At 33.1% G+C, this 13,470-nt stretch overlaps 1 protein-coding gene across 4 annotated transcripts; it reads right to left on the bottom strand.

Annotated features, from left to right (window-relative positions):
- Nucleotides 1-4,837: 4,837 nt before the first annotated feature.
- On the bottom strand, nt 4,838-8,834 carry LOC130811212 (serine/arginine-rich splicing factor SC35-like). Of its 4 annotated transcripts, none has more exons than XR_009041139.1 (10): nt 8,615-8,834; nt 8,456-8,534; nt 8,261-8,340; nt 8,087-8,153; nt 7,016-7,078; nt 6,655-6,897; nt 6,388-6,568; nt 6,120-6,305; nt 5,261-5,535; nt 4,838-5,162 (listed from the first exon to the last, which is right to left on the bottom strand). XR_009041139.1 is itself a non-coding variant. In XM_057677415.1 (8 exons), the coding sequence occupies exons 1-8, from the start codon at nt 8,817-8,819 to the stop codon at nt 6,300-6,302; spliced, it is 924 nt and encodes a 307-aa protein (XP_057533398.1). In that variant the 5' UTR covers nt 8,820-8,834; the 3' UTR covers nt 4,838-6,299. The 4 variants fall into 4 exon arrangements, 1 of the variants encoding a protein (XP_057533398.1); XR_009041140.1 differs by having other exon boundaries at nt 4,838-5,101; XR_009041138.1 differs by having other exon boundaries at nt 4,838-5,535.
- Between the last annotated feature and the right edge of the window lie 4,636 nt (nt 8,835-13,470).

Raw genomic sequence — 13,470 nt, 5'->3', positions numbered from 1 at the left:
AATTCCACTCAAACAACAACACTAAACAGTAAAACCACAATAATAATATTTCCCAAAAAAAAAATTAAAAAAAAAAAACAAACAGAACAATGCCTCAATTACAAATTCAACCTGATCGCAGACTCCATTTGTGTATAAAAAAGAAAATATTTATCACAATTAAGGTTGGGGTTGTGTAAATTGGGGTTGCTAATTCCTCAAAAAAAATGTGAAATTGTAAAACATGAACCCTAATTTAGTTCATGCCATTTTTGGGTAAATTCTTTGTCTCTCTTTTAATCTGTATTTTTTCACATTTTTGATTCGAGTTCCACATTTTTTCTTGTTAATCAACGATGGCGGTCTCCAATTACCACTTAACAGCCTCATCTTCTCTCTCTTCTTCTTCATCTCTCTTTACTCGTTCGAAATTAGTTTCATCAAGGTTTGTTTTAGGAATCAATGTTGCATTTTGTTTGATTTTACTCTCAATTCGTACATTTTTGTAATAAAGAATTGATTGTGTTGATTTCAGAGTTCAAATTGTTGCTGTTAAAGTTAAGAATGCTGGTATTGTCCTGTTGTCAAATTGTCTTGATGTTATAATATACCCAGTTAGATTATTGAATTTTTCAATTTATGCTGGAGTTGTCTCGTCTTGTAATTTGGAAGCTTTTTCTTAATTTTTTCTTGAACTATGAAGTTTTTGGGTGAGATAATTGGGGGTTTAATACTGGAAGCTCATCTTAAAGGTTTGAAGAATGGAGTATCCGTCTCTTAGATTCCATACTAAGCTGCCATGGAAGGAGAGCAGGAAAAGGGAGGAAGAAGAAGAAGAACCTAACCATGGTTAAGTCATTCGAGATTTAACGGCAACTTAACGAAAAATTGATTAATAGTGTCACGGTTGTAATTAGCATATAATTGGAGGGTACCACTGAAATGCAGTTGGGTATCATTGTAATTTTTCAATAGTATAAGGGTTGGCCTTCTTACAAATAATTTTAAAATTCTCATGGTGATCTTTAAGTTTTCTATTTATAGATAAAATATTCAATTTTTGTTAAATTATATACTTATTTCGATCGAATTTTGAAATATGTGAAATTAGGGTGATCACGGCGTTTGTTTTTTGAAAAAAATGACATTACGTTGGTTAAAAATATCGAAAAGTTAACAAAAATTCTTGTCTTTTGTCTACCATGTGGAAAAGTTGGAAGGACAAGGTCACCACGTGGATTAAAAAAATTGTTTGTTTACCACTTGAAAAACCCGAAAGTTCAAGGTTAACACATGGAATTTTCTTTTTTTATTCAAGTTAGACTAAAGAATGAGAATCATTGCAACAAATGATAATTCATTTGTCTTGTAGGTCGTGAAAATCAAACTACTATTACCAGTGTAAAGCGAAAGCTCTCAATCACTAGACCAATATATATTTCTCAATATCCAATGCTTTTTGGCTAAAGGTACATTTGGCTATTTAGTTGAATTATGTGGAGTAATAGCACTAGAATGTAGTAGTGATGATTTTATCTGTTTAATTAATATGCCAGTTCAATTTAATTTGACGTAAACATTATATAAGATTTGAATCGAGTATATCATACTATTCCTGTGTTAGATTGAATAATTAATTATTGACTAAGTCTAGATTAGTCAAAAGTTTCTTATAAGATAAATCAACCTGGGTGTTAAAGTTTGTTCTTATTGCTTCACCAATCTTGCATTAAGATCACTTTAATACCCTTTACCTGTACAAGTAACAAGGGTTATGAAGTCCGAAATGATTTTCTTGAGACCTTTTTTGGAGGATCAACACTAGGGCTTGTTTGTGGCCTGATGCCTAAGTTATGTCAATAAATCCTTCTTTGTCTTATAGAATAAATGTGATTAATAATGAAAAAATAATTGTCTTCAGTTAATACAAATTCCTTCTTAATAAATATTGCTTAAAGTACAATAAGTATTACAGAGTAAATACTTGCACTGATGAAGATTATATACCTGATATTTGATGTCAAAGGTTACCATTTATACCTTGAGCTTATTGCAATTATCACCCTTCTATTGTCCCATGGAATGTCTGTTTTGACCTTCTTATTGTTACCGTTATTTAGATTAACGTACGTTCTTAGTATTTCATATAAAACCGTGTATTGAAGGTTAAGTTAACCTTTTCCAAAAAAAGGTGAAACCCTTTCCCCTTCCCTATCACTGTATATGTCTATTATATCATAATTGTGGGTGAGACATTGTAATGTCACTGATATGTCTCTACTTTGTATTAAATGGTTCCGACCCTTGTAAATCTTTTATGGTGCTTTATCCTTTTCTTCAAGTTATGGCTTTTGAGCTTTCAGTCAAGACCTGTTCTGGCAACTTTCAGTTGGAGTACTTTTCCTCCAATTATTGATTAGGCGAGAATTCTATGTCGATTCAGATAGTATGGAAATTTACCCAACAACTAAATTACAACTTAAAATTGTGGGAAACTTAAATAGTACTCCTTCCTATTAATGGAGAATGAGACATTCGAGTTTTGCACCAAAATCAATGACGGATGGAGAACCACTTAAAAGTGAATGGAAAACTCTCTTTTTCATAAAGTGCATTGCTATTTATGTATTATTGTGTTCTTGTAGTAAGGGTAAAAGGATAAAAAAGAATAACAAAAATAAAAATAAGACATTTTCAGTGAATTAGCCCAAACAGAAAATGTCCCATTCCCTATAAATATAAGGGAGTAATAAATTTAAGAGATATAACATAAAATATCAATCAGACAGTTAGGTTATAATATTGCAATCCAATTTTTGGGTTAAGAAATTTTTAAATACCGATCAATTTTGCCATATTACAAACTAATTATTTTTGGATAAATTTAGGTCAAATTTGGATTAGATTAAATATTAACATGTCTAATTTTATCTTATCCTTAGAAGGATAACCAATACAGAGACCTATAATACAATTTTAGTCGAAAGAACAAGTGAAAAACCTTAAGTGATTATTGGTAAAGATGTTGTCACGCAAATGACCAAACTTAAATATTTAGAACCAGTAATTTAGGAGCTTGTTGATGTAATGCGCTAAAATCTAGTTAGATGGTTTAAGTGGTGACTAAATGGGATGTTATGTGATAGGAATTTTCAAACTTGATTAAAAGGTAAATTATAACGAGCTGCAGTCTAACCTGGCTTGGTGTATGGGACGAAGATTGGCTAACTAAATCAAAAGAATATATGAGCTCGAGATGGAAGTAGTAGAAATACAAATGTTAAAGTGGATGTAAGGACACACTTGTACAGATAGATTAAGAACTAAGTTTAGAGATAGAAGGTAGGGGTTGCACTTATCTCTACATATGTATGTTAGCAGATTGAAATGGTTTGTACATGTGCAAAGAAAGGTCACAACGCATCTGTGTGATAAGGGTAAAATAAGTTACGGCTGATGAAAAGAGAACATGTGGTAGGCATAACAAAATATGGGTAGAGAAAGTCAGAAATGACATGACCGAGTTGCAACTCTTTGAAGATTTGACTAAGAATAAGACAATTTGGAGAAATTGTAGTTATGTCCCAGATGTATTTTTTTTTTTGAAAGAGTCCCAGATGTAGTTTTATATCATCTCCAGTTTGCTTATTTCTTATTAAGCTTAATTAAGGGTGCTCAAAAATATCCAATCCAAATTAGTCGATCCAGTATATTTGATATCCTATTTAAAAAAATCGGATAAAGATTTCTGAAAACCGACTAATTCAAACTATACCAAATACCAAATCCACATCAACGTATTAGCAAAACCGAGTAACCAGATGTCCAATTTTCTACTTATTTTATTTTATTTTTTTAAATATATAAATATTTTTCCATAAAATTTTTTGTTTTGGTTGTTAAATTTACTACACTGTACAATTCTCAATTATAACTAACTTGTATAACAAATTTATTGTTAATTAATTTAAGCTTTTGAAAATCCATTCATATTTCCAAAATGATTTGTATTCTAAGTTAAAAAACATGCTTTTTTTTAATGTTTAAAAACTAAGCTTAATTAAAGAAATAAAGCGAACTGAGATTAAATATTTATGTGAAAAAATAAGTAAAATTATTTTTAAAAAAAAAAAAAATTAAAAAAATTTAAGAATCGAATATCCGTTATCCAATCCGAGTGTCTCTCCAAAATATATATAACTTGCAAATTATATGACAAAATCAATTGCTAAATCAGCTAATAAAGTAAAGTATTATGATAGGAAAAAACCCACCTAAATTCACGTTGTTCATGGTTAATCTAAAATTGGTATTATTATAGACAAATTAACGAAAAGTTGCATTATTCACAGTGATTTTTCCACTTGCAAATACATGGACAAAAAGCAAAGCATCACGCCTCAAGTTAAGTTTTTGTTTCAAGAAATTTAAAGGGTGTTTGACAATTGAATGTTGATGTATTGGCTATTTTAGTTAGCTTGTTCAAACAGCTGAAAACATTAGCTGTTTTTCTTAAAAAGCCAACTAAACCAACTATTTAGGGAGATGTTTGGTAAAGTCAACCAAAAAAGACAGGCAAAAAGCCACTACCCAAACAGCCCCTTAATGACTTGTTTATTAGCAGATTCATAATGATCAGCATCAAAACGCATCACTAACAAGTAAAATCTTACATTATATTTGGAAAGAGAGAAATAGAAGGGAATCAAGGAAATGAATTTGAAAGGATGATACACTCTTCGCTTAGTCCATACCCATTCCTTCCCTTCCCCTTCCCTCACTTCTACTTTCTAATTTGCTATTCAAACATGGTGTTATAGAAAAATTGCTACTGAAAAAAAGAACAATGAAATCATGATTTGAAAGAATATATAACAAATATAATGAAAGCTTTAGATTCAGACCTCCCAAAAAGATCAGAATTTGAAGTGGTTTTGCTCGATCACAGCAGCCAAACCAAAAACTTGTAAACTTGTAAACTAGCATTTTCTCAGCAAACAATTTAAGTCCCAAGTAGATAGCAAAAATCAGCAAGCAGGTCAAAAGAAGCAATTTAGTCATCGGCAGCGAATGATAACCTACAAATCTGGTGCTACCAGCAGCAACTGCAGCATTACACGACCTACATATGAATTGCCTATCATTTGTCATCTACAGCCACGTCGAGATCACACGAACCACTACTGTCAAGAGCTCAGACCCAATAACAAAAATGCAAAACAAGTTTAAACTGATGTAGATTGTTGCAAGCAGAGCCAACAGAAAACCCATTAAGACTTACTCATAATCAGGAGAAAGATTTAAGCAGTAAATCAGGAACCAACAGCAGCATTAGCAGGCATAATTGTCTAATGAGTGTATTCCTATCCCTCAACTGCGGCCAGAGCAACGAGCTCAGGTTCACAGCCACAGGTACTGTAGCGTAGAGCGGGTAATCAAAGAAAGCAGCCGTGTTCAGCTACCCAAGTTCATGGACACCAAAAATACAAGCAACAAATCAGGCGCACAGCCACAGCAACGAGCTCATGTGCTCAGCTACAGCCGCAACCATACATGCTGAGATATAGTGAAAAGGATTAGATCATACTTAGACCTTGGAAACTTTTACCAACTAGATGTTCCCAGAACAAAGCTACTGAGGACATGCAATGTGATATGTATCGACTATGAACACACCAAATAAACAAGATCGTGTATTTTTCTAACCTTCCCTGGCATACATACAGTAGGAAAGATGCTAAGGTCAAAGTCAAAAAATCTTATAACATCCAGTGTGAAAATGAATGCTAAACACCTTCACTGATCGAGTAGCCCAAGAACAAAATCATGATATCAAGAAAACAGACAAGAGCAGACTTCCAAAATCACTCTAAGCTAGGGCGCTAGAGCCAAGGCTAATAAAAAAATGAGACCAGAACTCAGAATCATCATTTATGTCAACAAGAGAAAAGCCGGTAACGTATCTTATGATAAAAACACATAAGAAAGAACAGTAAAGGATAAATAATTATCATAATAGGCACGACGAATACTAACTACCAAAACAATAGTGCAAAATAACACAAGATATTTTCAAGACTGAAAGGATATCCAACAATCTTAAGTTCTACAACAAACTGGCAATAACAACAGGGCCATACCAAAGTTCAATGGAGCATGGATTTCAACTAAAGAAAGTTTTTAGCTTTCGACCAAAGCTTTAATTCAAGCCAAGCACGGAACAATAACATGGACATGCATAAGTTCTTCAGCAGAATGCACGCAAAGAACCAGATGCATTCTGATCAAAACAACAGCCACGTACTGCAAGAATTAGCTGATTACTCCTGAAAATACAAAAGTATCGTCACAACTACCATAAATATTCTTGAACTGATTTAGAAAGCAGAGAAATAGCTGAAAACTCACATCTACATCAGACTTGCGAGGAGATTGACTACGCGAGTCAGCTGGCTTCACGCGTGGTGATGCACTCCTTGGAGCTGGAGATCGGTCCTCACGAATACGTCCACCAGGACTCTCACCCCTAGGACTTGCTCTTGGTGACGGGCTTCTCTTGGGACTGGGACTGCGTCTACGAGGTGAAGCACTAGCATAATAAACAGGAAAAATTATCAGAACCTCTACAAGGATTTAACAGAACTCAGCTCGGCGAAAACAGAACAAATATAATACCTTCCAAGTGATCGGCTGCGGCTGCGGCTGCGGCTTCTGCTACGGCTACGGCTTCGGCTCCGCCTCTCATCATCATACCTTCCTTTACCATCATCTTTGCGGTCGTTAGGGCTTCTGCTATAGCTCCTGCTTCGACGATGGTAGTCTCTGTCTCTCCCACGGTACCTATCAGATCTATCTCTGCTCCGACTGCGGCTTCTCCTCCTGTACTCTCTGTCCCTATAATCATCCCGATGTCTAGAACTAGAAAAAAAAAAAAATCACACGTCACAACTTAAAAAAAAAAAAATAAAATCAGAAACAAGCACTACTAAAGAGTACAAACAAAAGCAAGTGAATTAGAGAGAACTTTGATACTCACCTAGGACGAGGGCTTCTTGATCTTCCTTTTGACTTAACTGGCTCCATTATTTTTCCTTTGTGACTAAAAGGAGAAAACAAAAAACAAAAATGAACAACTTGTTTCAAACACATCCAATTTGACAAGCCAGATGTAAACATCTACGCTAACTTTTTCACTGCCTTCACAAACAAACACACCTCATACAATTATGTGATCGAGAAGCTTGTAGAAAACCAAATAAAGCGGACAGCAAGGCACACATATTAATTATCAAACTTAAAAGACTTGACTTTTGAAAAAACAAAGATTGAAAAAACAAAGATTAAAGAGCATCTTTAGCACCACACTAGATGTCATTTTTGCTCTACATGCTAATGCTTATCACACCACATGTATAGTCCGAAGACTTATTTTCCTATGCAAGGTAGCCATACAGACTAAAGAATATAAAACGCATTCCAATATCCCCAAAATATGTCAAGTTAAAGAAACGCAATATCATCTAATACCTAATCTTATCTAACCATTTCATGTTTTTTTCAGGTGAGGTCAATAGCACTATGCACTAGCATGGCATCAAGAATCAAGATGCAGGAACACAAATTGCATAGATATTCAACTTTTCCAACACAGTTGGCAAAACACTTAGATAAGACGAGAACCAAATCTTTGCAAGCGACACAACTACACAACCCATATTTTTAAAACATGCTCTACTTAGGCAATTAGTTTCCTGTAAGCAGACAAAACCCATTAATTAAACAAATGTATGTGGCTCAATAAATTATTTCGACCTGTCTGCGAGAAAACCAGCAAGAATAAGAGCATAGAGCATCCAATGATCATAAAAACTGCTAATGTATCACAATAGTCTCATCCAAACCCAATAGACCAACATTCTACATCGACGCAAAACTCCAGATCAGTCAATCAAACTTCCATCAATTCATAGATAAACACAAGTATATCCAATTCTGAACTTATGGATATAGATAAACAGCAGATAGTATAGAAATAGAGCAATTCAAGTAAAAAAAAATAATCAACAAAATATTCTTATAAACTAATAAAATATTCATCATCACTTACATTCTCTCAGCATTAGGACCATACTTAGCAAATTGAACCATAATCTCTCTACCATCAACAACTCTTCCTGAAAAACAAAACCCAATTGGGGGGGGTGATTAAAAAAAATACCCTATTCAATTCAGAACTAATAGTTGAAATAAGAAACTCGAAGAAAGAAGGAAAGAATGAAACCATCAAGCTTTTCGACAGCTTTAGCAGCTTCATCTTGATATTTATAACGCACAAAAGCAAAACCCCGAGATTCACCAGTTCTAAAAGAAATAAAAATGATTCATAAAGTAAATACTCAAATAAAACCAAAAACCCTAAAAATAAATTTGAACCCTAAAAAATAAAATTGAGTAAATTGATAAAACCGAAACCTACCTGCGATCACGAGGGATGAAGACATCGACGACTTTGCCATACCTATCGAATAATGGGTACAAATCATCCGCTGTGGTTCCTATAAATTGAAAAAAATAATCAATACTTCAACAAAATAATCAAAAAAAAAAAAAAAAAGGAAGAAAGAGAGAAAAATACGGAAAGTGATGTTGAGGACGAGGAGAGAGTAGGTGTCTCTAATGTCAGGAGGACCAGATCTTCCGAAATGCGACATTGTTATTGTTAATGGAGTACGTCTGCTGAAACCTGGGGTTCGGATTCGGGTAGGGCAAAGGACAACAAAGGGAAAGAGATTTGTTGAAAGGATGAGGATGTGGCGAGGTGCACATTGCACAACACACATTTAAAAACTATATACTCCTACTAGGCTTTGTTGTTTGATGAAGGGTGAGGTTTCATTATGACTATTTTACCCTTTTAGTTTTTTAATGTTAATGAGAAACAATGTAACATTTTTTTATTTGAGTTAGACTAAAGATTGAGAATCCCTCCAATAAAGTGATAAAAAAATAATTTTTTGTAGGGGTGAAAATAAAATTATTATTATAAGCGTAAAACCAAAACTATCAACCACTAGACTAATATATGATTTTCAATGTCAACATTATTATTTATTAGCTAAGGTACATTTGACTATTTAGTTGACTTATATGGGATATTAGTTTTGAAATGCAGTAGTTTTGATTTTTATGTTTTTAATCAATATGTCAGTTTAATTTAATTTGATGTAAACATTATATAAGAATTGATTGAGTATATCATATTGTTCTTGTATCGGACTGGAAACAATTAATTATGGACTATGTCTGGATCAGTTAAAAGTTCGTCTTAAGATAGATCAACCTGGGTGTTGAGGTTTGTTCTGACTGTCTCGCCAATCTTGCAATAAGATCACTTTAATACCCTTTACATGTACAAGTAACAAGGGTTATGAGGGCTCAAAATGGTTTTCTAGAGACCTTCTCTGACACTCAAGTCAATTAGAGTTCTAGATGTTTGCCTAATAATTGCATGCCTAATTGCATAGTGGCTCTTATCTTGGAGGATCAACACTAGGGCTTGTTTGTGGCGTGATGCCTAAGTTATGTCAACAAATCCTTCTTTGTCTTATAGAATAAATGTGATTAATAATGCAAAAATGATTGTCTTTAGTTAATACAATTCCTTCTTAATAAATATTGCTTAAAGTAGAATAAGTATTAGAGAGTAAGTACTAGCACTAATGAAGATTATATACCTGATATTTAATGTCAAAGGTTATTATTTATACCTTGAGCTTATTACAATTCTCAGATTTTCATTGTGCCATGGAATGTCTGTTTTGACCTTCTTATGTTACCGTCATTTAGATTAAAGTATGTTCTTAGTATTTCGCATAAAACCGTGTATTGAATGTTAAGTTCACCTTTTCCTAGGTGAAACCCTTTCCCCTTCCCTAAGGATATGATCGAGTTTAAATCCCAATCATATGACTATAGATCCACCAATACAGAAAACCTATAATACAACTTTAGTCGAAATAACAAGTGGAAAACCTAAAGTGATTATTGATGAAGATGTTATCACGCAAATGACAAAGCTTAAATATTTAGAACCAGTTATTTAATGATATGGGGAGCTTGTTGATGTAATGCGCTAAAATCTAGTTAGATGGTTTAAGTGGTGAGTAAATGGGATGTTATGTGATGGGAATTTTCAAACTTGTTAATAGGTAAATTATAACGAGTTGTAGTGCGACCTGGCTTGGTGTATGGGACGAAAGGTTGGCTAACTAAATCAAAAGAATATATGAGCTCAAGATGGAAATAGTAGAAATGCGAATGTTAAAGTAGATGTGAGGGACACACCTGTACAAATAGATTAAGAACTAAGTTTAGAGATAGAAGGTAGGGGTTGCACTCATCTCTACACAGATGTATGTTAGTAAATTGAGATGGTTTGTACATGTGCAAAGGAAGGTCACGACGCACCTATGAGCTATTAGAAGGGTGAAAAGGTCACGACACAGATGTAATTTTCTTTCTATTTCGGTTGGTTTATTATATTATTAGCCTTAATACTTTGTCTTGTCTTGTTTTGCTACATGCGTTTGATATTTGCGTTCATTCCTTTTTTTTCCTTTCTCTTACATCTCTTCTTTCCCTTTCCCCTTCCTCTTCCCTTTCTTTTCCATTTGCAAATCAGTTATAAGTGGGAATGGTGGGTTGTGCGCATTGGAGTTCGATCAAAGTTGTGGTGGTGTTGGGTCATGATAAGGGATGGACATGGGTCATCACAAAACGGGGTGAGAAAGTAAAATATTAATATCAACACAATTTTAAATTTTTCTTTATTTAATATCACAGTTATTATACAAAAGCATAAAATATTACAACTTTGCAAAATTTTCTTAAAAGTCACATAAAAGTGAAGAAATTAATAATGCGAAAATAAGGTTGATTTGGGTTTTTGAGTACTTGATTTATATTATTAATTAAATAGTACAGCCCCTATATTTATACAAATATTAACTAATTAACTAATTAAAATAGATACAAATCACACAATATATGCCTATAATCAAGGATGTAATAATTTTGCCCTATAATAAAGAAATCAATACTCCTTATATAAGTTATTTCCTACACTCCCCTTTAAGTTGGGCAGTAGGTGTTCCAATGCCCAACTTGCACAAGGTCTCATCGAAGGCTTCACTGTTAACAGCCTTAGTCAAAATATCAGCTAACTGATCCTTTGATCTCACAAAAGGAAGCTTGATTATTTTGTTCTCCAGTTTCTCTTTGATGAAGTGTCTATCTATCTCGTCATGTTTTGTTCCGTCATGTTGAACCGAATTTTCAGAGATACTTATAGCTGCTTTGTTGTCACAATATAGTTCACATGTCGTCCTTTGTGGAAAGTCAAGTTCATTCACGAGCTTTCGAATCCATAGGATCTCAGTTATGCCTTAGCGATCTCTCTAAACTCTGCTTCCGCACTTGATAGGGCAACAACCTTTTGTTTCTTACTCCACTAAGTAACCCAATTCGCACCTACCAAGGTAAAGTACTCGGCAGTAAACTTTCTCCCGTCTGCATCTATGTAGGCAATTAGATCAAGGTGATTATTTTTGTCGAAGTAAATTCCTATTGCTTGTACCCTTTAAGTACCTCAGAATTCTCATCACTACTGTCATGTGTTGTACTTGTGAGAGGTGCATGAATCTACTTACTACACCTACAACATAAGATATGTTTGGTTTTGTGTGAGCTAGATAGATAAGTTATTTGCTATAATCCACTCACTAAAATGGAAACAAATCACACGATATATGCCTATAATCAAGGATTTAATAATTCTGCCCTATAATAAAGGATATTCCCAATATAAGTTATTTCCTACAAAAACACACTATTAGAGATGATATACGGTAAAATTAAATAGGTTTCGCACCACATACGTCCTAGTTTAGGCAAATTTGGAAATGATTTTGATGGATAGTGGGTGGGTATGTGTATAAAAAGTTCTACCCGCTATAGGTAATGGGTAGGTGGTGGCAAGGTTTTACTCGCCCCATACCCACTCGCCTCGCCCCGCCCCGCCCCATACCTGCCCACCCTATATTTATCTATCTATCTATCTATATAACTATTACTAAAATAAAACACTGTTGACATCATCATTATTTAAAATTGCTTACGTGTCACAACCTTAATAAAAATTTTCCCTCTAACACTCAATGATGATGTCATTGTTATTATGACTACTTTTTTAATCTTTGACTTTATTACAGTCATCATTTAATGTATTAGAAAATTATATATATTATTTTTTTCAATTATTTATAAAATCTTTTTTATTTTATTTATTAAATGATTACTTCAATTATTTAGTGTATTGGATATTTTGAGATCATTAAAACATAATATACTTTTATTAGGATTTTTTTGTTATTTAAACAATTGGTTTCTTAAATGCAATATTTAATCCTAATATGATTCAGATTGTGACTATTTTTATGTAAGTCAATTATATTTTTCATGACAAAAACTATTTTTTTGTTTAAACTTTTATAAAATAATTTTACATATTTTTGTGTTAAATTTGATTTTAAAATGTGTCATTAATAGTTGAAATATTTTATATAAATTAATGTAATTTATGTAGTAAAATTTAATAAAACCATGCTTCGCACATGCACTATCAAGTAATGTACTAGTTTATATCAATTTTGTATTTTTTTAATTCAAAACTATTTATTAAATATTAAGAATGTCAATTTTATTTTATTACATTGTATGGTTTAAAGAAAATTATGCAATTAACCTTGAAAGGATTTATGAAGTATATATAACACGGATTTAGAGTGAATGTGAGACGGGTATAAGTTGGGTACACCCATAATTGATATACTTAATTGGTTATAGTGGGTTGGGATGAGTTTGAGTGCATACCAAATGGGTGGGCGTGGGTATGAAAATTTTATCCGCCAAAAATAACGAGTAGGTAGAGGATATAAAAATTTTAAATGGATATAGATATGAAGAGGACATACCGCATCCATCCGTCTATTTTACAACCCCTAGACACCACATGACAAAAAACAAGGGTAGTTAATGGAGCCCATTCTCAACCATGATAATTGATTAGTACTCCAGAGTTTGAGCAGCATAGCCAAGGAATAAGGATTATGACACAACACCAACAACAGGTGCAATATTATATGCTTTCATGTGTACCCAATAAAAAACTATTCTGTGTAGTTCGCCATGCAAAAAACATATAAAATTATCATTACGTTTAAAGTTTCAGTATCACAAAAACACAACTATTACAACCCTAAAAACGTCTTGAATTATCAGTACTTGGAAATTATAAAAAAAAAAAAATACAACTTATATCTGTTTGATGTAGCAAGCAAAAATTTGTTTACCCTCGACAACAATTTTTTATATGGAGATCATAACACTCACAAAGTTTTTAAGAAGCACGAATGAGTCTGCATAGCGTAGAAA

This window comes from Amaranthus tricolor, chromosome 4, assembly GCF_026212465.1.
Source record: "Amaranthus tricolor cultivar Red isolate AtriRed21 chromosome 4, ASM2621246v1, whole genome shotgun sequence".
NCBI classification, from domain to species: domain Eukaryota; kingdom Viridiplantae; phylum Streptophyta; class Magnoliopsida; order Caryophyllales; family Amaranthaceae; genus Amaranthus; species Amaranthus tricolor.
Note: the sequence above shows the minus strand (reverse complement) of the source record. Positions and strands in the feature narration are given on the sequence as shown.

Excerpts from the sequence above, each read along its gene's own strand:
- LOC130811212 (XM_057677415.1), bottom strand. The coding sequence starts at position 8,819 with ATGTGTGTTGTGCAATGTGCACCTCGCCACATCCTCATCCTTTCAACA. Across the intron at positions 8,535-8,614 it reads CGTCCTCAACATCACTTTCC|GAACCACAGCGGATGATTTG; the intron begins GTATTTTTCTCT and ends TTCAATTTATAG. Across the intron at positions 8,341-8,455 it reads TTCATCCCTCGTGATCGCAG|AACTGGTGAATCTCGGGGTT; the intron begins GTAGGTTTCGGT and ends TATTTCTTTTAG.